General features: G+C 40.6%; 1 protein-coding gene across 1 annotated transcript in view; it reads right to left on the bottom strand.

Annotated features, from left to right (window-relative positions):
• Nucleotides 1–23,628, bottom strand: part of ADGRB3 (adhesion G protein-coupled receptor B3) — a 556,344-nt gene that overhangs the window by 351,026 nt on the left and 181,690 nt on the right. Inside the window, exon 6 of the mRNA XM_032214959.1 lies at nucleotides 17,418–17,582. Coding sequence (XP_032070850.1) covers nucleotides 17,418–17,582 — 165 coding nt within the window. The remainder of the gene's footprint in view (nucleotides 1–17,417; nucleotides 17,583–23,628) is intronic.

The raw sequence follows: 23,628 nt of genomic DNA, 5'->3' as shown, positions 1-23,628 counted from the left end.
TCCCAGAAACTGGATAGTACCTTTGACCCTCCTTAAAAAAAACATTGCTGGACTCAATAATCCTGAACAATTTCTTTGTAGTTTCCAAGAAGGAAGGTTGTTAAGGAGGTAGGTGGGCAATAGTTCCAAAGTATCATGGAGAAAATAGATTATGTGGACCCTTTCCAGTAAGATTTCAGGCACAAATATAGTACAAAAACAACAGTGGTCATGCTTGATAATGACCTTTGATGGTCATTAACAGGACGGTGCATTCATCCTTGTGCGCCTTGATCTATCAGCCAATTGTGATAAACACCTTAATTGAGGCAACATTCAGTACGGTGAAGCTTCGCATATTACATGAAACCCAAAGGCTACTGCTGCCCCTAATTAAGGAAACACAACCTATCAGCATCAAAACACATTGTGTTTACCAATTTGTAATTGGGAAGACAATTACATCGGCAGAACTGATAGGTGTTTGGCTTTCGGAATTAAGGAACATCTTCCGAAATGGGTCCAAACAGCCTTGAGTAATCCAACAACGGCAGCAAATCATAGCCATAAAATGCCTTCTTCGGCCATTATGAGACACTATCTGCGGGGTCAAAACTCTACCTTTAAAGTTCCACTGTGCCATAGGAACTCTCATTTCATGCGTTTTGCTGAGGCGGTTGCCATGACCAGTTTGAAGCCCCCTATGTGCATGCAAAAATGTCTTTATGTCAATCTACCCTTCCCGTGTATGTAAGGCTTGCCATTGGTTGCTTTCCTGCATACATTATAGGCTTAATTAAGGCTCTTGCTAGATATTGTATCTGAAGCTGATTTTAACTGTGTTATTGTCATGTAGGTACGGATGAGTCAATACAAATTACAATTACCTCCAACAGACCTATTAGATCCCACAGACTAGGCCTCCTCCGAATCCCATCCGCCGGCCAATGCGGATTGTCTACCACCCGGAGGAGGGCCTTCTCTGTGGCTGCTCCGGCCCTCTGGAACGAGCTCCCTGTGGAGATTCGGACCCTCACCACCCTTCAGGCTTTCCGCAAAGCCGTTAAAACCTGGCTGTTCCGGCAGGCCTGGGGCTGATGAGTTCCCATCCCCGCTCGAATTGTGTGGCTGTTGACTGCTTTTAAATTGTCTCTATTGTTTGTTTGTTGTCTCTTTCTTTGTATGTATTCCCTCCCCTGGGTTTGTTAGCCGCCCTGAGTCCTTCCGGGAATATGGCGGCATACAAGTGAAACAAACCTTATAACCTTAACCTTATAACCTTACAAAATATTTGCATCTACCTCTGTTTATCTTTTGGCTGTATTGTTTAAATTATTAAAAGGAACTAACTGTTTTAAATTGTGATGGTGTCCATAATGGTATCCCTTTCAGCAGAGTTTGGGAGTGGAAGGCACCATATTATGGTGATTCTCCCTTCTTTCTCTATGGTCTGTTTCAACCACTATGGATGAGGTGAGGAAAAGGTTGGATTCAGGCAGCTTCACCCTTCCTGAGAAGCATCCATATGAAACCAGTGGGTGAGATAAACTGTTGTAGTGCCTACTCTCTGGAATAATATTTCCCTAGAAATCTGTATGGCTCCCACCCCGATGGTGTTCCAAAAGGCACTGAACAGCTCAGCCATTCTCCCAGGCCTTGGGATAGATGGTTGGGGAATCTGGTTTTATCCTACACATGGTCCTCAAATTACAACAGTTCATTTACTGATCATTTGACGTTACAATGGCACTGAAAAATGGCCCTGACCATTTTTTCCCCACTTACAATCAAAATTCAGACACTTGGAAATTGACTCATATTTATAATGGCTGCAATGTCCCAGGATCATGTGATTACTTTTTGTGACCTTTGGCATATAAAGTCAATAAAGAAGCCAGATTCACTTAACGACCATTTTCCTAACTTAACAATTGTGGTGATTCATTTAATAACTGTGGCAAAGTTGTAAAATGGGCAAAATTTACTTAACAACTTAGCAACATGTATTTTGGGCTCAATTGTGATTGTAAGTCAAGGACTACGTGTATTTTCTATCGTTTTTTTTTTCCTGGGCACATATATGCTTTTTTAAATTTATTATTGTGATTTTTTATTAGATCAAACATTTTTTTTTATTAGATCAAACACATATTAGAGTTGGCTGTTGTTTAGATCTATATCAACACGTTAAAAAATAGCATATTCATGTATCTAATTATTCTCCTCAACCCAACTGAATTTTATATTTATATTTAAGCAATTGTTTTCTGAAAAGTATACTCATAATATGCTTTTTCTTTGAAGAAGAAAAAGAATTTGCAAAGCTTCCCAGTGGTGCATTTGTTTCCAGAGTCATTTTATTTTTTTATTTCTAGGAATGCTTCTCTGAGCACCAATTGAACCCATGCACTTCCTAGATTTTTTTTTAAAAAAATAGATAATTAACCTAGAGTTTGTTTAAAAGTATGCTGACCTATTGCAAAACAAGGCAAAAGTTAAGCAGGGATCGCAAGAAGCATTTTGAAGACATGTTAGAGAGTATGGCCAAGAACATTCTATATATTTGTGCTTTGTGCTTAGTTACATCCCCCACTGCAGCCATTTTATGAATGGACAGCCTCACAATTGCATTGTGAGAGCAGCGATAACATGCTTTCAAAATTACAAACAGAAGACATTCCCCAAAGTCAGAGGTGGGTTCCTACCAGTTCGCACCTATTTGGTAGAACCGGTTCGTCAAATCTACCGAACCGGTTAGAAGAGGTTCCACCAGTGGACCCGGAAAGCAGGCCACACCTACAGAAGAGGTTCCAAAAATTTTTGAAACCCACCGCTGGTCCTTGGATATGATTATTCTACACTATCATGCTCATATTTATAAAACTCAGTGCCTCTGTGAAAGGTAAGGATGACTACTGCGTTTGTGGTGCAATCAGAACATTCCGTGTGTTGAAGTTGTTTTAACACAAACCAAAGATGCCTTTTAAAAAACAAGTTTACATCCTATTCTTATGCATGCCGGTGCTGTGTGTGAGGTAATTTAAGGTGGTTCTGACAAGTGTCGTCGGCATCTTCATATCCGGTCACATGGGCGGCAAGCCACTCCCATCCGGTCACATGGGTGGCAAGCCACTCCCACAAAGGAGGCCACGCCCACAGAGTAGGTTTGAACAATTTTTGAAACCCACCACTGCCCAAAGTGCACCTGCCACTACTTTTCTTTTTTAAAAAAAAGTTATTCAGGTGCCATGAGACTCTTTTAATACATTTACTGTATATAGTAATTCATTGGGTATTTTAAATCAGGATTTACATTCGCTTCTGTAAATATATCCCACAAAGCTGTGCATTTTTTCCTGTGACTACAGACTCACTAATTCAGCGTGTGAACATTTTTATGGGACGCTACCCTGGTTTTTTGCCCTGAGATGGCAAACACATCTAGTGGAAACAAGAAGTTCTGCGGAAGCAAGAAATGAGCACTTTAACAGATGACAAAATATCCTGCAGATGTTTCTGTGAAGCTAATGTGAAGTGCATGAAATAGGTTGCTAAAATTACTTCAGTCAAAGCTCTTTCAAATCATGTCAAGAAAGCTGACAGTGCCAGAAGAGCAAGAATATATCTTAATGGCAAACATTTAGGAAAGGGAGCTGTTTTCACTTCATCCTAAGTGCTAAAAAAGAACTGTTCTGAAGCCTGGGGATTTTTTTTTTCCCTGGGATTTGCACACAGTGCTTCTTATCCTGAATGTAGGGTATGAGCATGACTGCACATAGTTCATTAAATGTTAAAAGATTTTTTTTTTCAGGTTCAAAGTACTGGGACTGATATTTTACAATTTGATCTATTTTGCTTTTGTGTTGTTGTTTTTTAAAAACCCACACCTGATAATCAGTGGTGGGTTTCTGCCGGTTCGCACTGGATCGGGAGAACCGGATGGTGAAATGGACCCGGAAGTAAATTCCTGCCCAGGCCCTGGCGCTCCATGCTCACCCTCGCCTGCTGGAGAGGTCCAGCGGCACAATCTACCAGACAGCAGAGGCGAAGTCTGGAGTTTTCTCTTGGATTCCCCTCTGTCCTGCCTCCCCCGATCTCCCAAAGTTCTTTCCCCAGCGTGTGATAGCTTTCTACTGGATTCCCCTCTGTCTTGCCTCCCCCGATCTCCCAAAGTTCTTTCCCCAATGCGTGATAGCTTTCTACTGGATTCCTCTCTGTCTTGCCTCCTCCTATCTCCCAAAGTTCTTTCCCCAATGCGTGATAGCTTTCTACTGGATTCCTCTCTGTCCTGCCTCCTCCGATCTCCCAAAGTTCTTTCCCCAATGCGTGATAGCTTTCTACTGGATTCCTCTCTGTCCTGCCTCTTCCGATCTCCCAAAGTTCTTTCCCCAATGCGTGATAGCTTTCTACTGGATTCCTCTCTGTCCTGCCTCCTCCGATCTCCCAAAGTTCTTTCCCCAATGCGTGATAGCTTTCTACTGGATTCCTCTCTGTCCTGCCTCTTCCGATCTCCCAAAGTTCTTTCCCCAGTGTGTGATAGCTTTCTACTGGATTCCTCTCTGTCCTGCCTCCTCCGATCTCCCAAAGTTCTTTCCCCAATGTGTGATAGCTTTCTACTGGATTCCTCTCTGTCCTGCCTTCTCCGATCTCCCTAATTTTGGCCCTTAATCCTCCAGTTGTCTATTTTTGGGAGGTTTTCCTCTCTCTTCTCCCCCCCCCCTTCATAGGAGTCCCAAAAATTTTGCCACATGGCTTGGGGGTGGTGGTCATGTGACTGAGTGTGCATGAGTGATGTCAAGTTGGCCATACCTGCCCGGTCACATGACTGCCAAGCTACGCCCAAAAAATAGGCCACACCCACAGAATAGGTTCTAAAAAAAATTGAAACCCACCACTGCAGATAATGAATATATGCCGTTATCTATGTGCATAATCAGGCTTCATAAACAGCTTTAAAAAAACTATCTAAAATAAAGAGATGCAGTGATACATTGCCACAGAGGTAAAAAGCCACAAAAGGAACAAAAAAAAAGCTGCTTTATCCCAACCTGCTGCATTTATTATTTTAGCTTCATATTAGCTTCCCTCATCAGTAGAAACTCCCAGAGTTCCTACAGTCTCTCTTCATTCTTAACTAATAATATCAGGGCTTGAATCTGTAAGCTTTAACATGCATAGCACTGTTCTAACAGCGAGCTGCACTCGGTTTTGTTTGAACAGCAGATTGAAAGTAAATTTATACACTCTCCGAAATTTAGATGGTTAAAACGTGTGGCTATTTAAGTCCAGTAAAGGAGTAAAACAAATACACAGCAACATCTACAAAACCACACTAATATGCCACTGAGAGAAACAAAAAGAAGAACTTGGCTTTACTCCATATTGTTTTTTTTAAAAAAAACGCATTACGGACAAGCCAGTTCTAAATATATTATTTAAAAGTGTTGTGGCCCAGCAGGAGCCGTTGGAGCTGCCACCAGACTCCAACAGCGAGGGGCCCTATGAGTCGGCTCAGGGGATGTGGAGTACCCTGGACAGGGTTCCGACTCAAAGCAGAGTGCAGAGAGGCTGGATGGCCACCAAGAGGCACCTGAGTCTTGGACCAGTGGGGAGGAGACAAGGGAAAGTGAGCCGGACCCCAGTAGTGAGTTGTTCCTGGATGCCCGGCACCGAAGAGCTAATATGCGTCAGGAACAGTTGCACAGTTACAGGAGGTAATTGCACTCAGCTGGTGATCATTAGGCTCCTCTCCAGACTATAAAAAGACTACTTGTGCACACGCCCCTCTTGCAGAAGTCAACGTAGGAACAAATGTTGGAGAACATTGTTATGAGCTTGGCAGGCTGGATTGCTGCCACAGCTTATCTGTGTTTATTGCTGCCAAAGCTTGTCTGTGCCGGTTTGCTTCCAAGGACCTGTCTATCTGTTAATTAAATTCCGTAACTTATCTTTGGCTCGGAGTGTGCTTTGGTGTGGAACGAGGGTGGTCAGAACAAAAAGTATATTGCTAAATATATTATTTAAAAGTATATTTTATCCAGCTGCACTCAGCTGTGCTGAGAATGGAATTCAAGTTATCCTGAAAATTCTACCAAGCATTTATAGTTTGATCTGAGTCTGTGCTTTTCTACATAAAGATCAGTGTGATGTAGCGATTAAAATTGTAGAATAAAAAAAAAGACCCAGGTTCAACTAGACTCTCTACCAGAGAACTACACTGGGTAGCTTATGGCCAGTCACTTTCTTTCCCAAGTTTATTGTTGCAGTAAAGATTGGAGAAAATAATGTTATAGAGATTGCCTTGAGCTTCTGAAAGCAAAGTAAAATTTAAATCTATACAATAACTAAAATGTATATAATTATAGTAATTAGACCACAATTATTGGTGTTAAAATATGTGCATGCATGTATGTATGTATGTATCTGTGTGTGTGTGTGTGTGTGTGTGTGTGTGTGTATGTGTGTGTGTGTGTGTGTGTGTGTGTGTGTGTTTTATTTGTGCTGATAAATAAATAAAGGGAGACTAGTATAGATCTATTTCAAGCTATTTAGCTCTCATCAGCTAGCCATACCCTTACTGGGATTCGAACCTTTGCTGTATTGCCTCTAAGGCAGATGTGTTAACCATTGAGCCACAGAGCTCGACTCCTATCAGCCAGCCAGGGAAGAAGGTATATATTTAGAGTCACAACCCCTGGTAAGCCCCAATTATGGGAGGAAGCTAACTGCTTCCATCATCTGTCAATCGGCTCGTCACAAGAGTCCATCACGACAGAAACCCAATATTTTTTTTTATTTAAAAAAACACATATATAGCAAAGGAAACAGTAAAAAAAAATTATTGGTTTTCTGTCGTGATGGACTCTTGTGACGAGCCGATTGACAGATAATGGAAGCAGTTAGCTTCCTCCCATAATTGGGGCTTACCAGGGGTTGTGACTCTCTCTCTCTCTCTCTCTCTCTCTCTCTATATATATATATATATATATATATATATATATATATATATATATATGTGTGTGTGTGTGTGTGTGTGTGTGTGTGTGTGTGTGTGTGTGTGTGTGTGTGTATATACACACACACACATACATACATACATACACACATATACACACATATACACACATATACACACATATATACACACATACATACATACATACATACATACATACACACATACAGTATGGGTATGGCTAGCTGATGAGAGCTAAATAGCTTGAAATAGATCTATACTAGTCTCCCTTTATTTATTTATCAGCACAAATAAAAAAAACCACACACACACACACACACACACACACATATATATAAAGAGAAATGCCTAGCAGACAAATAACATCAGATGATACTATTTATTTCATAAGAGTACAGAAATCTGTTCAGTTTTTCTAATCATTGCATAAGCATGTCACCCATTACTTGCTTGCAATCCTTTAAATGGTGTATTAGGTAGTACTATCCCCATATAGTTAGCTGTAAATTCTGTAAACCAAATCAACAGTGATGCCTTTAAAGTACAAGGAATAGTAGCAATAGCAATAGCAGTTAGACTTATATACCGCTTCATAGGGCTTTCAGCACTCTCTAAGCGGTTTACAGAGTCAGCATATCGCCTCCACAATCTGGGTCCTCATTTCACTCACCTCGGAAGGATGGAAGGCTGAGTCAACCTTCAGCCGGTGAGATTAGAACTGCCGAACTGCAGATAGCAGTCAGCTGAAGTGGCCTGCAGTACTGCACCCTAACCACTGTGCCACCTCGGCTCTCTAGTAGTGGAGAAGGGCAAGGCAGTCCTGAGTAGCTATGAAAGATCTGGAAACTGAACTGGAAAAGGACTAGGAGAATATAGGCTCAAGGCAAAAAGAATGATGTACTTGCTAAGACTTCATCCAATAACTTTTACAGGACTTATCACTCTTGGTTGGCTATACAAGTGGGCTGATGGATGGTGTCCTGTGTGTATCTATGATTTTCTTGCTACAATTGGGAAGATATGCAGTCTCCCAAATAGACCTTTATGCCTAGAAAATGATGGCTCAGTGGTTAGAATGCAATATTGCAGGCTAATTCTTCCCACAGCCAGGAGTTCGATCCAGACTGGGTCAAGGTTAACTCAGCTTTCCATCCATCCCAGGTTGGTAAAATGAGGACCCAGATTGTTGGGGGGTAATATGCTGGCTCTGTAAACCTCTTAGAGGGGGGCTGTAAAGCACTGTAAAGTGGTATATGAGTCTAAATACTATTGGCCTTCAGAAAAGCTGTCAAGACCTGGCTATTCTGGCAGGCCTGGGGCTGTTGACTTCATCGTTGAGGTCCAGCCCCGACTGAAATGAATGTATCTGTGTTGTTTTTTAACTTGTCTATTTTATTTTTATTTTATTTTATTTCCCCTCTCTGTAAGCCGCCCGGAGTCCTCCGGGATTGGGCAGCCTATAAATAAAATTAAACTTGAACTTGAAACTTGAAACTAGAAAATGGATGACTCTAGTACTCCCATTCCATTTTTACCTGGGAAAAAAATTATCCAACACCATCTTAGAAATGTCTGAGAATCTGGGCTAAAAAGCCATGCTTATTATCAGAAGCCAAAACTTTGGCATAAGCGTTTTCCTGTCCACATATTAACTGGGCATGAGGTAGCAAACTTTGCATAAAGGTTTTAGATGGTGTAGTAACTTCTGCCAATTTTTTTTTTTTTTTTTTTTTTTGCTAGCTGGCAAATTGGATATGTCTCTTTCAATGATTTCTTCGGAGACTACAGTTGGAGACTACAGTCCAGAATGCAGCCACGTGAGCAATATCAGGTGTGCCTAGATACACCCATGTTACACCCATCCTCCGTGAGCTGCACTGGCTTCCTATTGGTCTCCGAACACGCTTCAAGATGCTAGTTATTACTTTTAAAGCCCTACATGGCTTAGGACCTGGCTATCTGAGAGACCGCCTCCTGCCACATACCTCCCAACGACCAATAAGATCTCACAGGTTGGGCCTCCTCCGGGTGCTGTCGGCTGGAAAATGCCGGCTGGCGGCCCCTTGGGGGAGGGCCTTCTCTGTAGCTGCTCCGGCCCTGTGGAACGATCTACCCGTAGAGATCCGGATCCTTTCCACTCCCTTGGCTTTCCGAAAAGCCACTAAAACCTGGCTGTTCCAGCAGTCCTGGGGCTGTTGAACAAGGTCCAGCCCCATCTAGACGGAATGTATGGTGTGTTGTTTTTAAAATTGTATCTTTTTATTTTTAACTTTTATCTTGTTTTCTGTAAGCCACCCAGAGTCCTACAGGATTGGGCGGCATACAAATTTATTAAATTGCTAAATTACTAATTAAAATGACTCTTCTTTTTTTCAGAATGAAATCACTATTCTAATTTTACAAAAGTGAAGATGAACTTTCATCTTTGGTTTAATATCTAAGCTATGGTTGTCCAGCCTTTTGGCTTGTCTGGGCCACGTTAAGAGAAGAGGAATTGTCCTGAGCTGCATATAAAATATATAATATAGTTAATGCACATTGTATAAATCACATAATAAAGTTAAACGTTTTGGATTTTGTGGGGCTGCAGTATTAGCTGCCCGGGGCCACATGCAGGTTATGGAAACATTTCTGTTTTATTGGTGATAATGATAACTATGGAGCAGTGGTGGGTTTCAAAAATTGTTGGAACCTACTCTGTGGGTGTGGCCTCCTTTGTGGGAGTGGCTTGCCACCCATGTGACCGGATATGAAATTATGAATTAGTACTTAGGTTGGTCCAAGTAGCTATTCAGAAACTCTGGCATTGAAGCATGCAAGTCTTAAAGCTATCAAGTTACAAGATCCTTGCCAGTGGTGGGTTTCAAAAAAAAAATTGGAACCTCTTCTGTAGGTGTGGCCTGCTTTCTGGGTCCACTGGTGGAACCTCTTCTAACCGGTTCGGTATATTTGACAAACCGGTTCTACCGAATAGGTGCGAACTGGTAGGAACCCACCTCTGCTATGTAGTATGATTTCTTGACCTAAAGTTGTTTTTAATCAAAATTAGATTAGATCTAAACTTTTTTTTTTTTAAAAAAACTCCCCATAAAACTAATAGAATATTTTGAAATTATCATTAATTTATATTATTATTATAATTTACTGGGGGTGGGTATGGAAGTAAAAACTTTAGGCTGTTGTTTGTGACTTGTCCTTATTTTTACAGCATTTAGGAAAATCTTTTTCTGACTCTTATTCAGCTTAGCCTTACAACAGACAAATTATCCATTTTCAGTTCTTCCCTTTTGCACACAGAAGGAGCTGTTCCATGTTGTGACAAACCATTCCGTCAAATTAATTTGAGAAATTGTTTAGCTGACTCCAGAGCCTAGCAATCTATTTCTTAAGTCGAGGCAAGGGCACAGCTCTTCTAGAGCTTATATCCTGGGGATACACAGTCGCTTCTGTCCCTGACAAATCGTAGAAGGAATTGCCATTTTGCATGCCAAGCATTCATGTTTTCATCGGGGCTTTTATGCCTGAACGAATCCTCTGAATTGGCACAGTGTAATCTTAGATTATTTTCCTTCAATTATTCTCCTTCACCAGCTATCAAAACAGCAATGATTATATGTTACTGGCCTTATGCACAAAGCTGATAAGCATGACAAAATTTCTTGCAAGATCAAAGAGATTTAACTATATGATAATTATAAATCATGACATGCTGGTCACAATTGCCAACAAATGTACATCTCTAAGGCCGATAGATCCTTAATTTATGCTCATTTCAAGTGTTGCTAGTTTGTAAGATCACAGGAGATGCTATACAAGCAGCATCACACCTGACTATAAGAGAAGTGATTCTACTTGAATTTGGAGCTGGAATTAATATGTCAGTAAATAATCCCTGACAGTCATCTATTATTTTAAATGAGGGGTAATGTGATACTGAAAAGGACTTTCTACCCCCCAAAATGTCAAGAAATAAAACAGGAGGCCCATTGATTAACAGACTGCCTACCAGTAGGCAGTGACACCTAGCAAACTTGGCTCTCCTTGAAGACAACATATGGAAGTTATCTTTATCCTGATTAGTGCTCGGATAAGAGATCACCAAAAAACCCTCCCCAGAAATAGTTTTTCATAATTCCTAAAGAAAAACAGGGTACAGAACTTCATTAGGATTGCCAAGAAAATTATAGGGCTTTGTTTCTGTAATCAAAAGTCATACTTGATTTGAGACATTATTTACACAAGAATTATAGGCAAAAGAGCTATGAGCTAAAATGACTATATTCAGTCTGGAATTATGTTGGAGCCTTATTTATTTTTTTCTGATTTTCTTCACATGGGGTGATGCTCTCTGGGGATGACAGCAGATATATTTCAGAAGTTCTAGAATCTATCCACTTCTGGAGCAAAGAGAACATTGGGGAAAAAATGAATTTTCAGGAATATGGCTAAACTACAGGAAAAGGAATCCTACTGTTTGGTTGGAATGCCCCTGTCAGTTTCTGAAAAAAAAAAGCTTTATTAGGTGGTTTAATTCAGAAAGGAATATATTCAGAAAAGTTATTGAAATAGTATAAAATTACTTAGGACAGCCAGACTGCCTCAGAGCTACAAAGATCTAGTGAAATATCACTGCCCATAACCTCAGATCAGCCACAAGACCAGAGTGCTCAACACAGACTTCCAACTCCAAGGCTGGATTAGAGGGAGGAGAGGCAATCCAATGTCTAATTTATCTTGTCATTGAGGGGGGGGCATCCCTCTGGCTCCCAGAGAGTGAATTTTATATATCTTACTTCTCTGTTCCAGGCATAACATGCACCATAATCAGAGATAGTACATTATAGTGTATATCTGATATACAGTATATTGATTAGGCAGAAACCCTGCACCACTTCAGACAAATGGTTATCCAACATCTTCTTAAAGACTTCCAGTGTTGGAGCATTTACAACTTCTGGAGGCAAGGGTGGGGCTTCTTTGCACATTTGGGAGCACGTGGCGTAAAAGAGACTCTTTCCAAAATCTAAATAAGAATTTAAAGACTTTAGAAGCCTTAGAAGAATTTTGCCTTTTACATACCTTACTTCTCTGTTCCAGGCATAACATGCACCATAATCAGAGATAGTACATTATAGTGTATATCTGATATACAGTATATTGATTATGTTGATATAGAATAGGATAGGATAGGATAGGATTGGATAACAGAGTTGGAAGGGACCTTGAAGGTCTTCTAGTATAACTCCCTGCTTAGGCAGAAACCCTGCACCACTTCAGACAAATGGTTATCCTGGCGTAAAAGAGACTCTTTCCAAAATCTAAATAAGAATTTAAGGACTTTAGAAGCCTTAGAAGAATTTTGCCTTTTACATACCTTACTTCTCTGTTCCAGGCATAACATGCACCATAATCAGAGATAGTACATTATAGTGTATATCTGATATACAGTATATTGATTAGGCAGAAACCCTGCACCACTTCAGACAAATGGTTATCCAACATCATCTTAAAAAACGTCCAGTGTTGGAGCATTTACAACTTCTGGAGGCAAGGGTGGGGCTTCTTTGCACATTTGGGAGCACGTGGCGTAAAAGGGACTCTTTCCAAAATCTAAATAAGAATTTAAGGACTTTAGAGGCCTTACAAGAATTTTGCCTTGTCATTTCCAAAACTATGCACCCAATACCAAATTCCACTCCAAGGATTTAGTGTGCCAGGAAAGAGCAAGGAGGAAATCAGGTCAAAGGAGCAGTACAAACCAAAACTGTCACAAACCAACAAACCAAAACTGATACAACTGTCTTCAGTTTGCCTTTCCACCTACGCTTTGTCATATACTGTATATACTCAAGTATAAGCCTAGTTTTTCAGCCCACTTTTTGGGCTGAAAAAAGCCGCCTCGGCTTATACTCGAGTCAGTGAAAAATTTGCCCGAAATGGAGGAGAAAAAGGGGCGGGGCCATGCCACTGGGTGACACTCGTGAATGGCCCAGTGCCCCTGTGAGTTTCCCCTCCCTCTGGGTCAGTTTGCCGCGCAGCGCGCACCGCACCATCCCCCCTCCTCACGTTCTAATGTAATGCAGGGCTGTCTTACAATTCCCCTTCCTCCCCCTCCTGCCGCTCTGCAACGATGTCCCACCTCCTCCTTGTTATGGCAAGCAGCCACATAGCGATGTCCCACCTCCTCTGGTACAGTGATCCAATGATAGGAATCACTGTGCCGTGTGTCATAGGAGGCGGGACATCGCTCCCGCGGCTGCACGGGACATCATCATCACAGCGGGACATCAGCATCATGAGGTGAGTGAAGTATTTCATTGAATACACCACTAGTTTACTGTTTTTCTTTGAAATAAATATTCAAAAACATTATTGGTATCTATTTTTATTTTTGAAATTTACCGGTAGCTGCTGCATTTCCCACCCTAGGCTTATACTCGAGTCAATAACTTTTCCAGTTTTTTGTGGTAAAATTAGGTGCCTCGGCTTATATTCGGGTCGGCCTATACTCGAGTATATACGGTATAAACACTGTGGCATCTTCTTTTTCTTTTATCACTGTAAAATCTTTTCCTTGGTATTCTATAGCCCTCAAACAGGGAGCAAACTGCAGTCACCACCTACATCCATTGCATCTCTGCTCCAAACATTCATAAATACTTTCCAGTTGCAAGTTTTATGCATGGAGAGCAACAAGCCGCCAGCATTGCAAAGAATCTGCTGCAATCTCCAAGGGCTACGCATCGCCAGTGGGAAATGCGCCTGGAGCACAGAAGTCGAGGAAGTCTGTCTACAGAAGCTTCTTCTACAGAAGCCTCTAGTTCTTAATCAAGAGTTGCATGCTCTGACCTTGTCAACCCTTTTGTATTATGTTTTTTGTAGCTTAGCATGAGGGCAAGAGGGAACTAGTGTGTTTTCAATGATATAAAGCTGGCTGAAAACCTAGGGCAGAGGGTAGCTTCCGCATGCATCCTCTAAGAACAAAACGAGCAAGAATTAAAGCATGAGGGATGCTTTGCAGAAACACTGGGTTCCTGTACGTGTAGTATTTCCTGAACTGGACATGATTTCCAAGACCAGAAAGAAAACTGGCTTTAACAACATAAACAAGCAAGGAGACGAAACCTTGAAAAAGGACAAAAAAAATCTAGTTTCCTTAAACTTTGGATCTTCTTATAAGCTTTGGGTGCAACCAACCAGAGCACTCAAATGATTTTTAAATAATACTTTTTGATGTAACCATTATCAAAATAATAGAGGATAAAACATTTAATTAATTTTTAATAAATATACTTAAATGCAGTTAAAATTAAATCAGATTTAGCTTATGTTTTTGTCAAGCCAACGTGAGTAGGGTACAGGTTCCTTCTTCACCCCAAAGGTGGTTGCTTGTAGGAAAAAGATGTGTGCTCTTGTTCTAAAATTCCAGGATTAAGGAATATATCTCCTGTATATCATTGCTAATTCTTTTCTCTCTCTGCAGGTCTTCATTTGCTCTTCATAGAGCATCCTTCAATAAATACAGTTGAATAAACAATGGAAGAGTCTTATCCCATGATAGGAGTTTACCTTTCCCACATAGGCGATGATCCAGACTTGATCAAATGTTTGCCTATTGGTTATATTGGTTTAGATAGCCTTATGGTATTTGGGTTGGCTAACATTCTCATCCAAGGTGAGCCATCTCACATTAAACATTCTATGCCCAGGAAGAACGATGGCACACAGACAAGAACCAGGTATTAACTGCATGGAACTGGAGCTATAGAGGATAGCAGTTCTCCTCTGTCACAGCTGTGTCTCAATCACAAGAGACCTTGATGGACTGGCCAAACATGTCAACATTCTCTCTGTTTTGGATATTATGCAGTAAATCACTTACCATCCAAATGTGTGATTATTTGTTAACCTAGGCAAGAAAAAGGCAATCTAAGGTTTCAACCATAAGCTGCAGTATGGTTCTTATAATTCCCAGTTAGTTAGATATAATATCCTAAAATATCTGAAGGACATTAGATTGTCTGTCTTTGATTTAGAGATTGAGTTGCAAATGGAAGAGCTCTATTCCTTGCCTGAGGGCTGAGAATCACAATGAAGCTGTAGTATTTGTACCTGAACTAAGAAAAAAGGCTTTCCAATATTCTTCAGCATGCCACCAACCGTGAGCAAGGAGATGGAGTAAAGAGGAGGCAACATAGCTGAAGATGGTAGTTCTTTGATAATAAACTTCCAGGAAAAAAAACACATTTTTTTTCCTCCTCCATTCTTGAAATTTGATTTTATTCTTCTGACAATTTGAAAGTACATGAGCCATGGTATATTCCAGCTTTCACTAAGGAGTTCTTGCTGTGTTTTTAGTTTATTCATAGAATCTGAGCGAACCACATCTGCATATGTAATTACATTTTTATTGCTGTAATTATCTCTGACATAAAAGGCATTTAAAGGAGAAGCTAGAGGTACAATTGTTGGAGCTATTCGGATGGATTTTTGATGTTTTATTGTTGACTGTTTGGTACAATGCCATGGATTTGCACTGAATTGCTAGTAAATAATTTTTTTTAAATGTTCAGAAGTGGTCCAATCAACAGTTGATAGATGCTGGATCCCCAATTCTATTGGAACAGCCATGCATCTTTCGTATTCCATAATGTTGACTTTGTATGGAGAAGGTTCTACCATGAAAGAGCAGAGTAAGATTAGGTTCTTTCTCCCATTTCACTTTGCAGCTCTGATCTCCATCATGGCTGATTATCCCACCAGCTTATATGTTGTTTCAAAGCACGCTTTTTAGTGACAGATAGTAACACTAGGAATAAAAGAGCATGAACATGTAGATGCAGGGTCCACTGGACAATTAAACTGTGGAATAATTTTGACCCTGCAAGTTTCTCATTAGGCTCTCCAAAGGCTTTAGCATCTTCTGCAACTTATGCTGAATTTAGATAGATGGTTGCTTATTAATGTCTAGCAGACTTTCCGGGACTTCATGTGATTTCACCACGTGAAGGAGAAAGGTTAGAAAGGGAGGAGAAATATACAGATCTAGCCTATTTCACTACTTGGATAGCCTTAGATACATCTCTATGAGCAGGAACAGAGAATAAATCACTATCTAGTCTTGACTCTGTGCTTGCCTGGGGGTGAGGGTGTGGGGGAAGCAATCCCAGTGAAATTACCTTAAATGTTCACAAAGATCTTGAAATTACATACTAAGTCATCCATAATGGCCTCTTCTTTGTTAGTTTACTCCATATTTGAGTTTGTATAATTAAGGAGGGTTTGTCGTCTATTGTCATGATAATGAAATATATTGTATGTATTTAATGAAGATACTAAGATACATAAAATGAAAGCATAGCATTTAAAATATCAAGCTAAAATGCATAACAATTACATAACAGAGCTAATTTGCTAAATGCAAAAAAAAGAGGAATAGAAAGACATCAATTAATTTTGTCCAATTATTATTTCAGATGATTGAATGAACCTTTGTCCTTCCTCTGTTTGCAAAGAGAAAGATTATGTAATTATCTTGGAGTACAGAGAAGAGACTGTACTCAAGCTAAGTACATTTTATACATTTTCATTTATTTCAACCAAAGAAATAGACTGCAATCCTACACAAACTTTCCTAAGACTAAATTTCGTTAAATGGCCTTAGTCCTTAGTAGACACACACAGCGTTGTAATAAACAGCATGTATTTAAGTTCTAATAAGGTAAATGAGATGCCAATGTAATTTTATGAACCAGTTTTACCTTATATTAAGATTTTTCTTCTGCAGTTTTCATTATTTCACTGCAAATGAAAAGGGTGGGCTATAATTCAAGGGCAGAGGTGCTGTGAGATCAGCAGAATCTGATACGTCGGTTCCCTACATTCTCCGAAACTTGTTGAGTTATTGCCTTTCACACTGAAATGTTTCTAATTCTTTATGTAAATGTGTTTTTATTTTCCATTTTCATTTTCGTACAGTCACATATATATTGTGCATAACCGGGGCCATATAACATTAAACAATAAACACAGCCATTCCTCTTGTCAACAATACCCCCAAAAATAAAAACCCAATGTTTTTATTAGAAATGAAGACTTGAAGTCTTCATTAAGAATTAGAAATATTTCTAATTCTTAATGAAGACTCCAAGTCCTTACCCAGTTTGTTGTTTCTACTTATGATGATTATATGCAATTAAGAGTAGAATTTAGAGTAACAACTTTGTAACAAACAGTTGTAACTAATAAAAATCAGCATTTCAAATTTCATCTACTTTTAATACTAGTGCTGAGTATTAAAAAGTCATCATGTATCAAACATAATTAATTTATGAGGGATACAGTTATGTGTCATCTTTGGGTTTATTCCTGATGTGTTTCATCTTTATTTTAAATCCTAGATGTGGTTATGTTAAACCTGAAAGCCATATTAAACCACACTCTACACATACCTGCTACTTACCTGGGCATCGCTGTTCACTACACCGTCTAACCTCATCTCCGCTTCCTTCACACTGTTGCCCAGTAGTAGCTGCACCTTGGCATATCCTTATTCTCTTCTCCCAACCACCATCACAAGACTTGGAACACCCACTCCAATGGCCCCAGTGATTCCATTGACCATTAGCTGGAGAGAAAAAAATATATAATAGTTAGATCCCATAACAGTAGCTATTACAAACAAACTCACCGAAATGGGTAAAGCAGTCACTTAAAAAAGACATAGCAAAGTTAGTTGAAAAAAATATCCAGAATGGGCAGAAGCTAGCCAAAGTTAATAGCAATAGCAATAGCAGTTAGACTTATATACCGCTTCATAGGGCTTTCAACCCTCTCTAAGCAGTTTACAGAGTCAGCATATCACCCCCGCAGTCTGGGTCCTCATTTCACCCACCTCGGAAGGATGGAAGGCTGAGTCAACCTTGAGCCGGTGAGATTAGAACCGCTGAACTGGAGATAACAGTCAGCTGAAGTGGCCTGCAGTACTGCACCCTAACCACTGCGCCACCTCGGCTCTTAAGCATACATTTCAGTTCCGTGAGTGAGAGAGTGAGAGTGAGAGTGAGAGTGAGAGTGAGAGTGAGAGAGAGAGAGAGAGAGAGAGAGAGAGGGGGGGGGGCAATTTGCTTGAATCTAGCCAGTAAATAAGCTTAAATACAACATAGTTTTGTCCATATTGTAAGAGCAAAGAGAGGTGACCATGGTTGAAAATACAGTAACTAGTAACCAATAACCAGAAAATATCCAGAATGGGCAATAACACTGAATTCAGTAGAAGTTATTCCTAAATAGACATGCATTGGATTGCACTGTGAATATATATTGATGGCAGCCTCATTTTCACAGTGTGATTGTAACATATAAATATGTAATATTTTAAATAATTGCCAGTTTCCATTTACACAGCTATTGTGATGTTGCAGTACAATACAATTTATTGTTATATATTCTTCAATATCTCTTGTGTTCATCTACTGTAAAGTTCTCACTATATTTTTTTTATTAATACTACCACCAAATCAAATTTAAAAAAAAGACAAGGAAAGAATCTTTAGACTTTAATGGTAGGAAAAAGGATTCTCATTTGCCACTTTGGCTTCAGCTTACAGAACAATTCTCGTCAACTTAACCTTTCAAATATCACCCCAGGAATTCTTCCATTTAGAAAAAAAAAGCTTCATTAATAAACAGTTTCTAATCCTTGGAAGAATTATGACTTTGCAGCAAAAAGCTATTCTTGAAATGTGTCATATGGTGGATTTTTTTTTTTTTAATATTCTCAGTAGGAGGCAGGTTTCATAGATTTTTGCCCTTCCCTTCAGTTATGAATAGCAGCTGCCCTTAATTGATAAATAGTGAAATAATAAAATAAAATAGTAAAATAAAACGTTAGCAAATGAGTAGCACATTAAACTCACCTAAAAGGAAAGTGAAGCAACGTTAAAAGTACTACTATATTCAGAAGGCATCTAGCAGTGCAGTCTTAATCCCTGGGAGTTGATAGGGGGCCAGTTAAGATGATGTTGTGCTGCCCTCTACCTGCCATTATTAGCAGGAAAAACTGGTTTTTAATAAAGGGAGGGGGAGGTGCTGCTGCTGCAGTGATTGCCACCATGGCATCCAGATATTTCCAGCAGATTTTGCTGCGATGTCTTGTCGCAGAGCAATGGGAAAACATAATTTTTCAGAAATGCCTGCTGCAGGCACGTCAATCAGCTAAAGTCTCCCTTTCATCCACTGCTGGCATTATAACAGATGGAGCTGTCAATTGAAGGTTTCAGTGGGTTGAAGGTGTCCCCACTCAACTGAAGGTGTCCCCGGGACTGAGGAGGAGGAGTTATAGCAATAACAATAGCAATAGCAGTTAGACTTATATACTGCTTCATAGGGCTTTCAGCCCTCTCTAAGCGGTTTACAGAGTCAGCATATCGCCCCCCACAATCTGGGTCCTCATTTTACCCACCTCGGAAGGATGGAAGGCTGAGTCAACCCTGAGTCGGTGAGATTTGAACCACTGAACTGCTGAACTAGCAGTCAGCTGAAGTGGCACTCTACCCACTGCGCCACCTCGGCTCTTTTATGTCCTGGCGTTCTTTACAACCTCACACAGGATTTTGTTCCAGTGCAGTTTTATGCTATTTACTTTACAGCCACTATTTTCACATAAGGTAAAGGTAAAGGTTCCCCTCGCACATATGTGCTAGTCATTCCCGACTCTAGAGGGTGGTGCTCATCTCCGTTTCAAAGCCAAAGAGCCAGCACTGTCCGAAGACATCTCCAGTTATGTGGTCGGCATGATCTGATTGACAAGCTCAGTGTCTTAGCAACTGAGCCATTGTGTCCAGTGGTGGGTTCCAGGTGGTACAGCCCTGTACGGACATACCGGTATTAGCTGGGAGCAGCGGCCACTGTACCGATACGGTGGCTCATTTCGTGCACCCGCCTGCCCGCGTTCGTTACCTGTTTTTGAAGCAACCGGGCCAATTGTGCATGCACGCACAGCAGCCAGTGCCTGCGCGACCTCTGCCAAGCAGCTGGGTGTTGCAGGGTGGTGACATGCGCATGCGTGCGCAGTACAAATGCCTGACGAGGGCGCCCGACCCTATGAGAAGCGTACCATTTGCGACGGGAGTCAAAACCTGTTCAGTCCCCCCTCCTTCGCTTGTTAACAGACGATGGGCAGACAAACTTAAAAGGAACTCACTTTATCAGTCCTCAGCTCAAACTGGCTGCGAGCCCAAAATAAACATAAATAAAGTCTCTGCTTGAAGATAATGGAATGCAAAACAAATCTCTCTTACGGCAAAACAAGGTGTACAAAAAGAACGTAAAGCACTTCTCCAAGTGTCTCTTCGAATCAAGGTTACAGAAAGCAAATCACTTCTCCAAGTGTCTCTCACAAATAAACCACGACCTAGGATCAATGAACGTTGACTTCTGCAACCAGGGCGTGGCACCATCAGTCCTTTTATCCATAAGAGAAGCCTCTACCGAGCAACAGCTGGGTATAATCACTTCCTATGAGTCCTCAATTGTGCCTTACGTCAGTCAGCTCTTCTCCTACGTGCATCCCGAAAAGACTCACAGGAGGGTTCTTGCTCAGCCTCTCTTGTCTCCTCCCCACTGATCCAAGGCTTAGTCTCTCTTATGTCCTCCCCACTGATCCAAGGCTCAGTCAGTACCTGGGGACCAACTAGTCTCTCTGAGCTCTGCTCGGAGTCAGACCCCTGTCCAGAGCCCTCCTCCTCTTCCAAGTATGACTCATAAGCCCGCTCGCTGTCAGAGTCTGATAACAGCTCCAAAGGCTCTAGCCAATCACAACAGAACCCACCACTGACCGTGTCCCTATTTTCACATAAATGTCGACATAACTGCAGCTGATAAAGAGGGGATCCACCTTATACCGATAAGATTATGAAGCTGACAGAAAGCAAGACTGAAAGCTTTATAAAAAGGATGCCTCACACTGCTGTAATTCACCATCACCTCGGGACAGCATGAGGCATCGAAAGCAGAGGGCCAAATTCTTTGCAGGCCCTTATAAATTCCACATAAGCGAATTCATAATATCCCCATCAATAGAGTGGCTTTTTCCAATTCACTCCACCTCTTTTTGCAGTTTGAGGGCATGGGGTGATTTGCTTTTCAAACCACTCTCTGCTTGCAAAGGAACCAACACCCACCCAAAGATCCCTTTTCACGTTGCTTATGTCAACATATATTATTCAGAGCAGCACATAGACAAGGCTGTGAGTACCGACCCTAGAGAATTTTGTTCTGCTTGCATTTTTAAGCAAACTGACATGATCTCAGACTAATGTTTTCCCTTTGGATTAAGTATCTTTGTTATGTACTACAGCTTTTGTGCTGAATGTTTCAAATCTGGGTATTTGGGGAGGAAATATAAATAAAAATAGCCATTATTGGGTAGAATACTTAAAAAAATCATCACGATGATACCGTTTAAATAGCAATAGCACTTAGGCTTATATACTGCTCCATAGTGCTTTAAAGCCATCTCTAAGGGGTTTACAGAGTCAGTAAACCTGACTACTACAGACTACTAAATTACTGCAATGCGCTCTACATGGGGCAGCCCTTGAAGAGTATTCGGAAACTTCAACTCGTCCAGAATGCAGCCGCGTGAGCGATTGTGGGTGCACCTCAGTACACCCACGTTACACCTATCCTCCGCGAGCTGCACTGGCTACCGATCAGTCTCCGGATACGCTTCAAAGTGCTAGTCGTAACTTATAAAGCCTTTCATGGTATTGGACCTGGGTACTTGAGAGACCGCCTGCTGCCAATTACCTCCCAAAGACCCATTAGATCACACAGGGTCGGCCTCCTCCAGGTTCCGTCTACCAGCCAATGCCACCTGGCTACTACCCGGGGGAGGGCCTTTTCTGTGGCAGCTCCAGCCCTTTGGAATGAACTCCCCGCAGGGATTCAGACCCTCACCTCTCTCCAGGCCTTCCGAAAAGCCGTCAAAACCTGGCTTTGCCGGCCGGCCTGAGGTTGATGCATTCCCCTCCCCTCTCGACTTGTGTGGTTGTGTGATTCTTGGCTATTTTAACTTCTTGTATTGTGTTCTATATTTCCCTTTCCCCCTTGAGTTGTTCACCGCCCTGAGTCCCTCCTGGAGAAGGGCGGCATACAAATAAAATAAATCTAAATCTAAATCTAGTATATTGTCCCAGACAATCTGGGTCCTCATTTTACCCACCTTGGAAGGATAGAAGGCTGAGTCAACCTCAAGGTGGTCAGGATTGAACTCCTGGCAGTCGGCAGAGTTAGCCTACAATACTGCATTCTAACCACTGCGCCACCGCAGCTCTTAAATGTAAATTCTTATTAAATGAGATGAAATGTAAGTTCTTGTGCAGTTTCCAAATTAAAATCTTGCAGACTATTGCAGAATTAAGGTGCATCAGTTGCACTATCTGTCCCAGGTCCAAATTAACCTTCTCTGTCCTTGGTAGAGACAATTGGGAAGCAGGTTTGAAAGGAAGCTGCTATTCCTGCCTTTGCTGCTCTGCCCATCTTCAGTTTTTAAGTGTGATCACAACCTGACAAGTTACAAAGAGCTGACTTGAATACATTTCTAACTTAGACTTGGAAAAGGAAAAAAAAAAAAAAACAAGCCTGTGAAAGCAATAGTTGTAATCCCCAGATGTTTCCTCTATCCAGTCTTTTGTACTGATCCTTTTTCCTAGTGCTAGTGAGCGAGGGAGAAAAATTCAACTCAGACGTGCCAAAAAAAAAACCCACATAAATAAGAGAAGACAGCGAAAGAAAAGGCGAGAGCTGGCATAGATCCCTCTCCTTTGGGGATTTCATATATTGCATTCCTCAAATCCTCTTCTTTCCTCCTTACATATTACGGAGTGATCCAAATGTGCTTAATTCCCTCTGCTCCAAACAGGCTTCTTCTTCTATGCTTCCTTTAATAAACGGACAATCCAAAAATCTCAAACACAAGGATTTACTACAAATAAAAGCATCGGAATAAAAGCAACTGGCAAAATGCCTCCTTTTCTTGCAGGTAAGATTCTGGAAGCCTAGCTTTGTACTGAAGTTAAATCTGCAGCAAGGAAATTCGGGTCATGTATATGCACAATTTTGAAAGTAAAAAAAAAAAAATAGAAGTAAAAAATTAAAAAAGTGGTGGAGGAAGAGGGAGGGAGAGAGAGAGAGATGGTAAGTACTAGTAAAATATAAATGTACTGCTGTAACTGTCTCAAATTAACTAGTCTAGCCAATAATTATTTATCTACTAAACTTTTTATAAACTGTTCAGCAAAGATATTTTGGAATTAAATGTTTTTCATCTCAACCAAACCAGAAAGCGCATAATCAAAATGGAATTTTATTATCTGGCATAAGACTTGTTGCAAATTTAAAGCAAAAGAAACTGAACTGAAGCTACATGAAGCTATTCATAATGCAAACAAGTTAATTAAAAAGAGTAGATTACATGTGAATTGTATGGAGAGTATAAAGTGTTTAAACCAAATGAATTTTTTAAAAAAAAAATGAAGGGAAAAAGAAAATAAACAGAGAAACTTTAACTATGCTAGAATTAGAAGAAGGCAAATTATTTTGACAATATTGGAAGCATTTAGCAAGTATTAAAAATTTTAAATTATGGTAATTTAGAATTCTCATTTTCT

This window comes from Thamnophis elegans, chromosome 4 (assembly GCF_009769535.1).
Source record: "Thamnophis elegans isolate rThaEle1 chromosome 4, rThaEle1.pri, whole genome shotgun sequence".
Taxonomy (NCBI): Eukaryota; Metazoa; Chordata; class Lepidosauria; order Squamata; family Colubridae; genus Thamnophis; species Thamnophis elegans.
The sequence above is the reverse complement of the archived record's forward strand: the minus strand, read 5'-3'. Positions and strand labels throughout refer to the sequence as shown.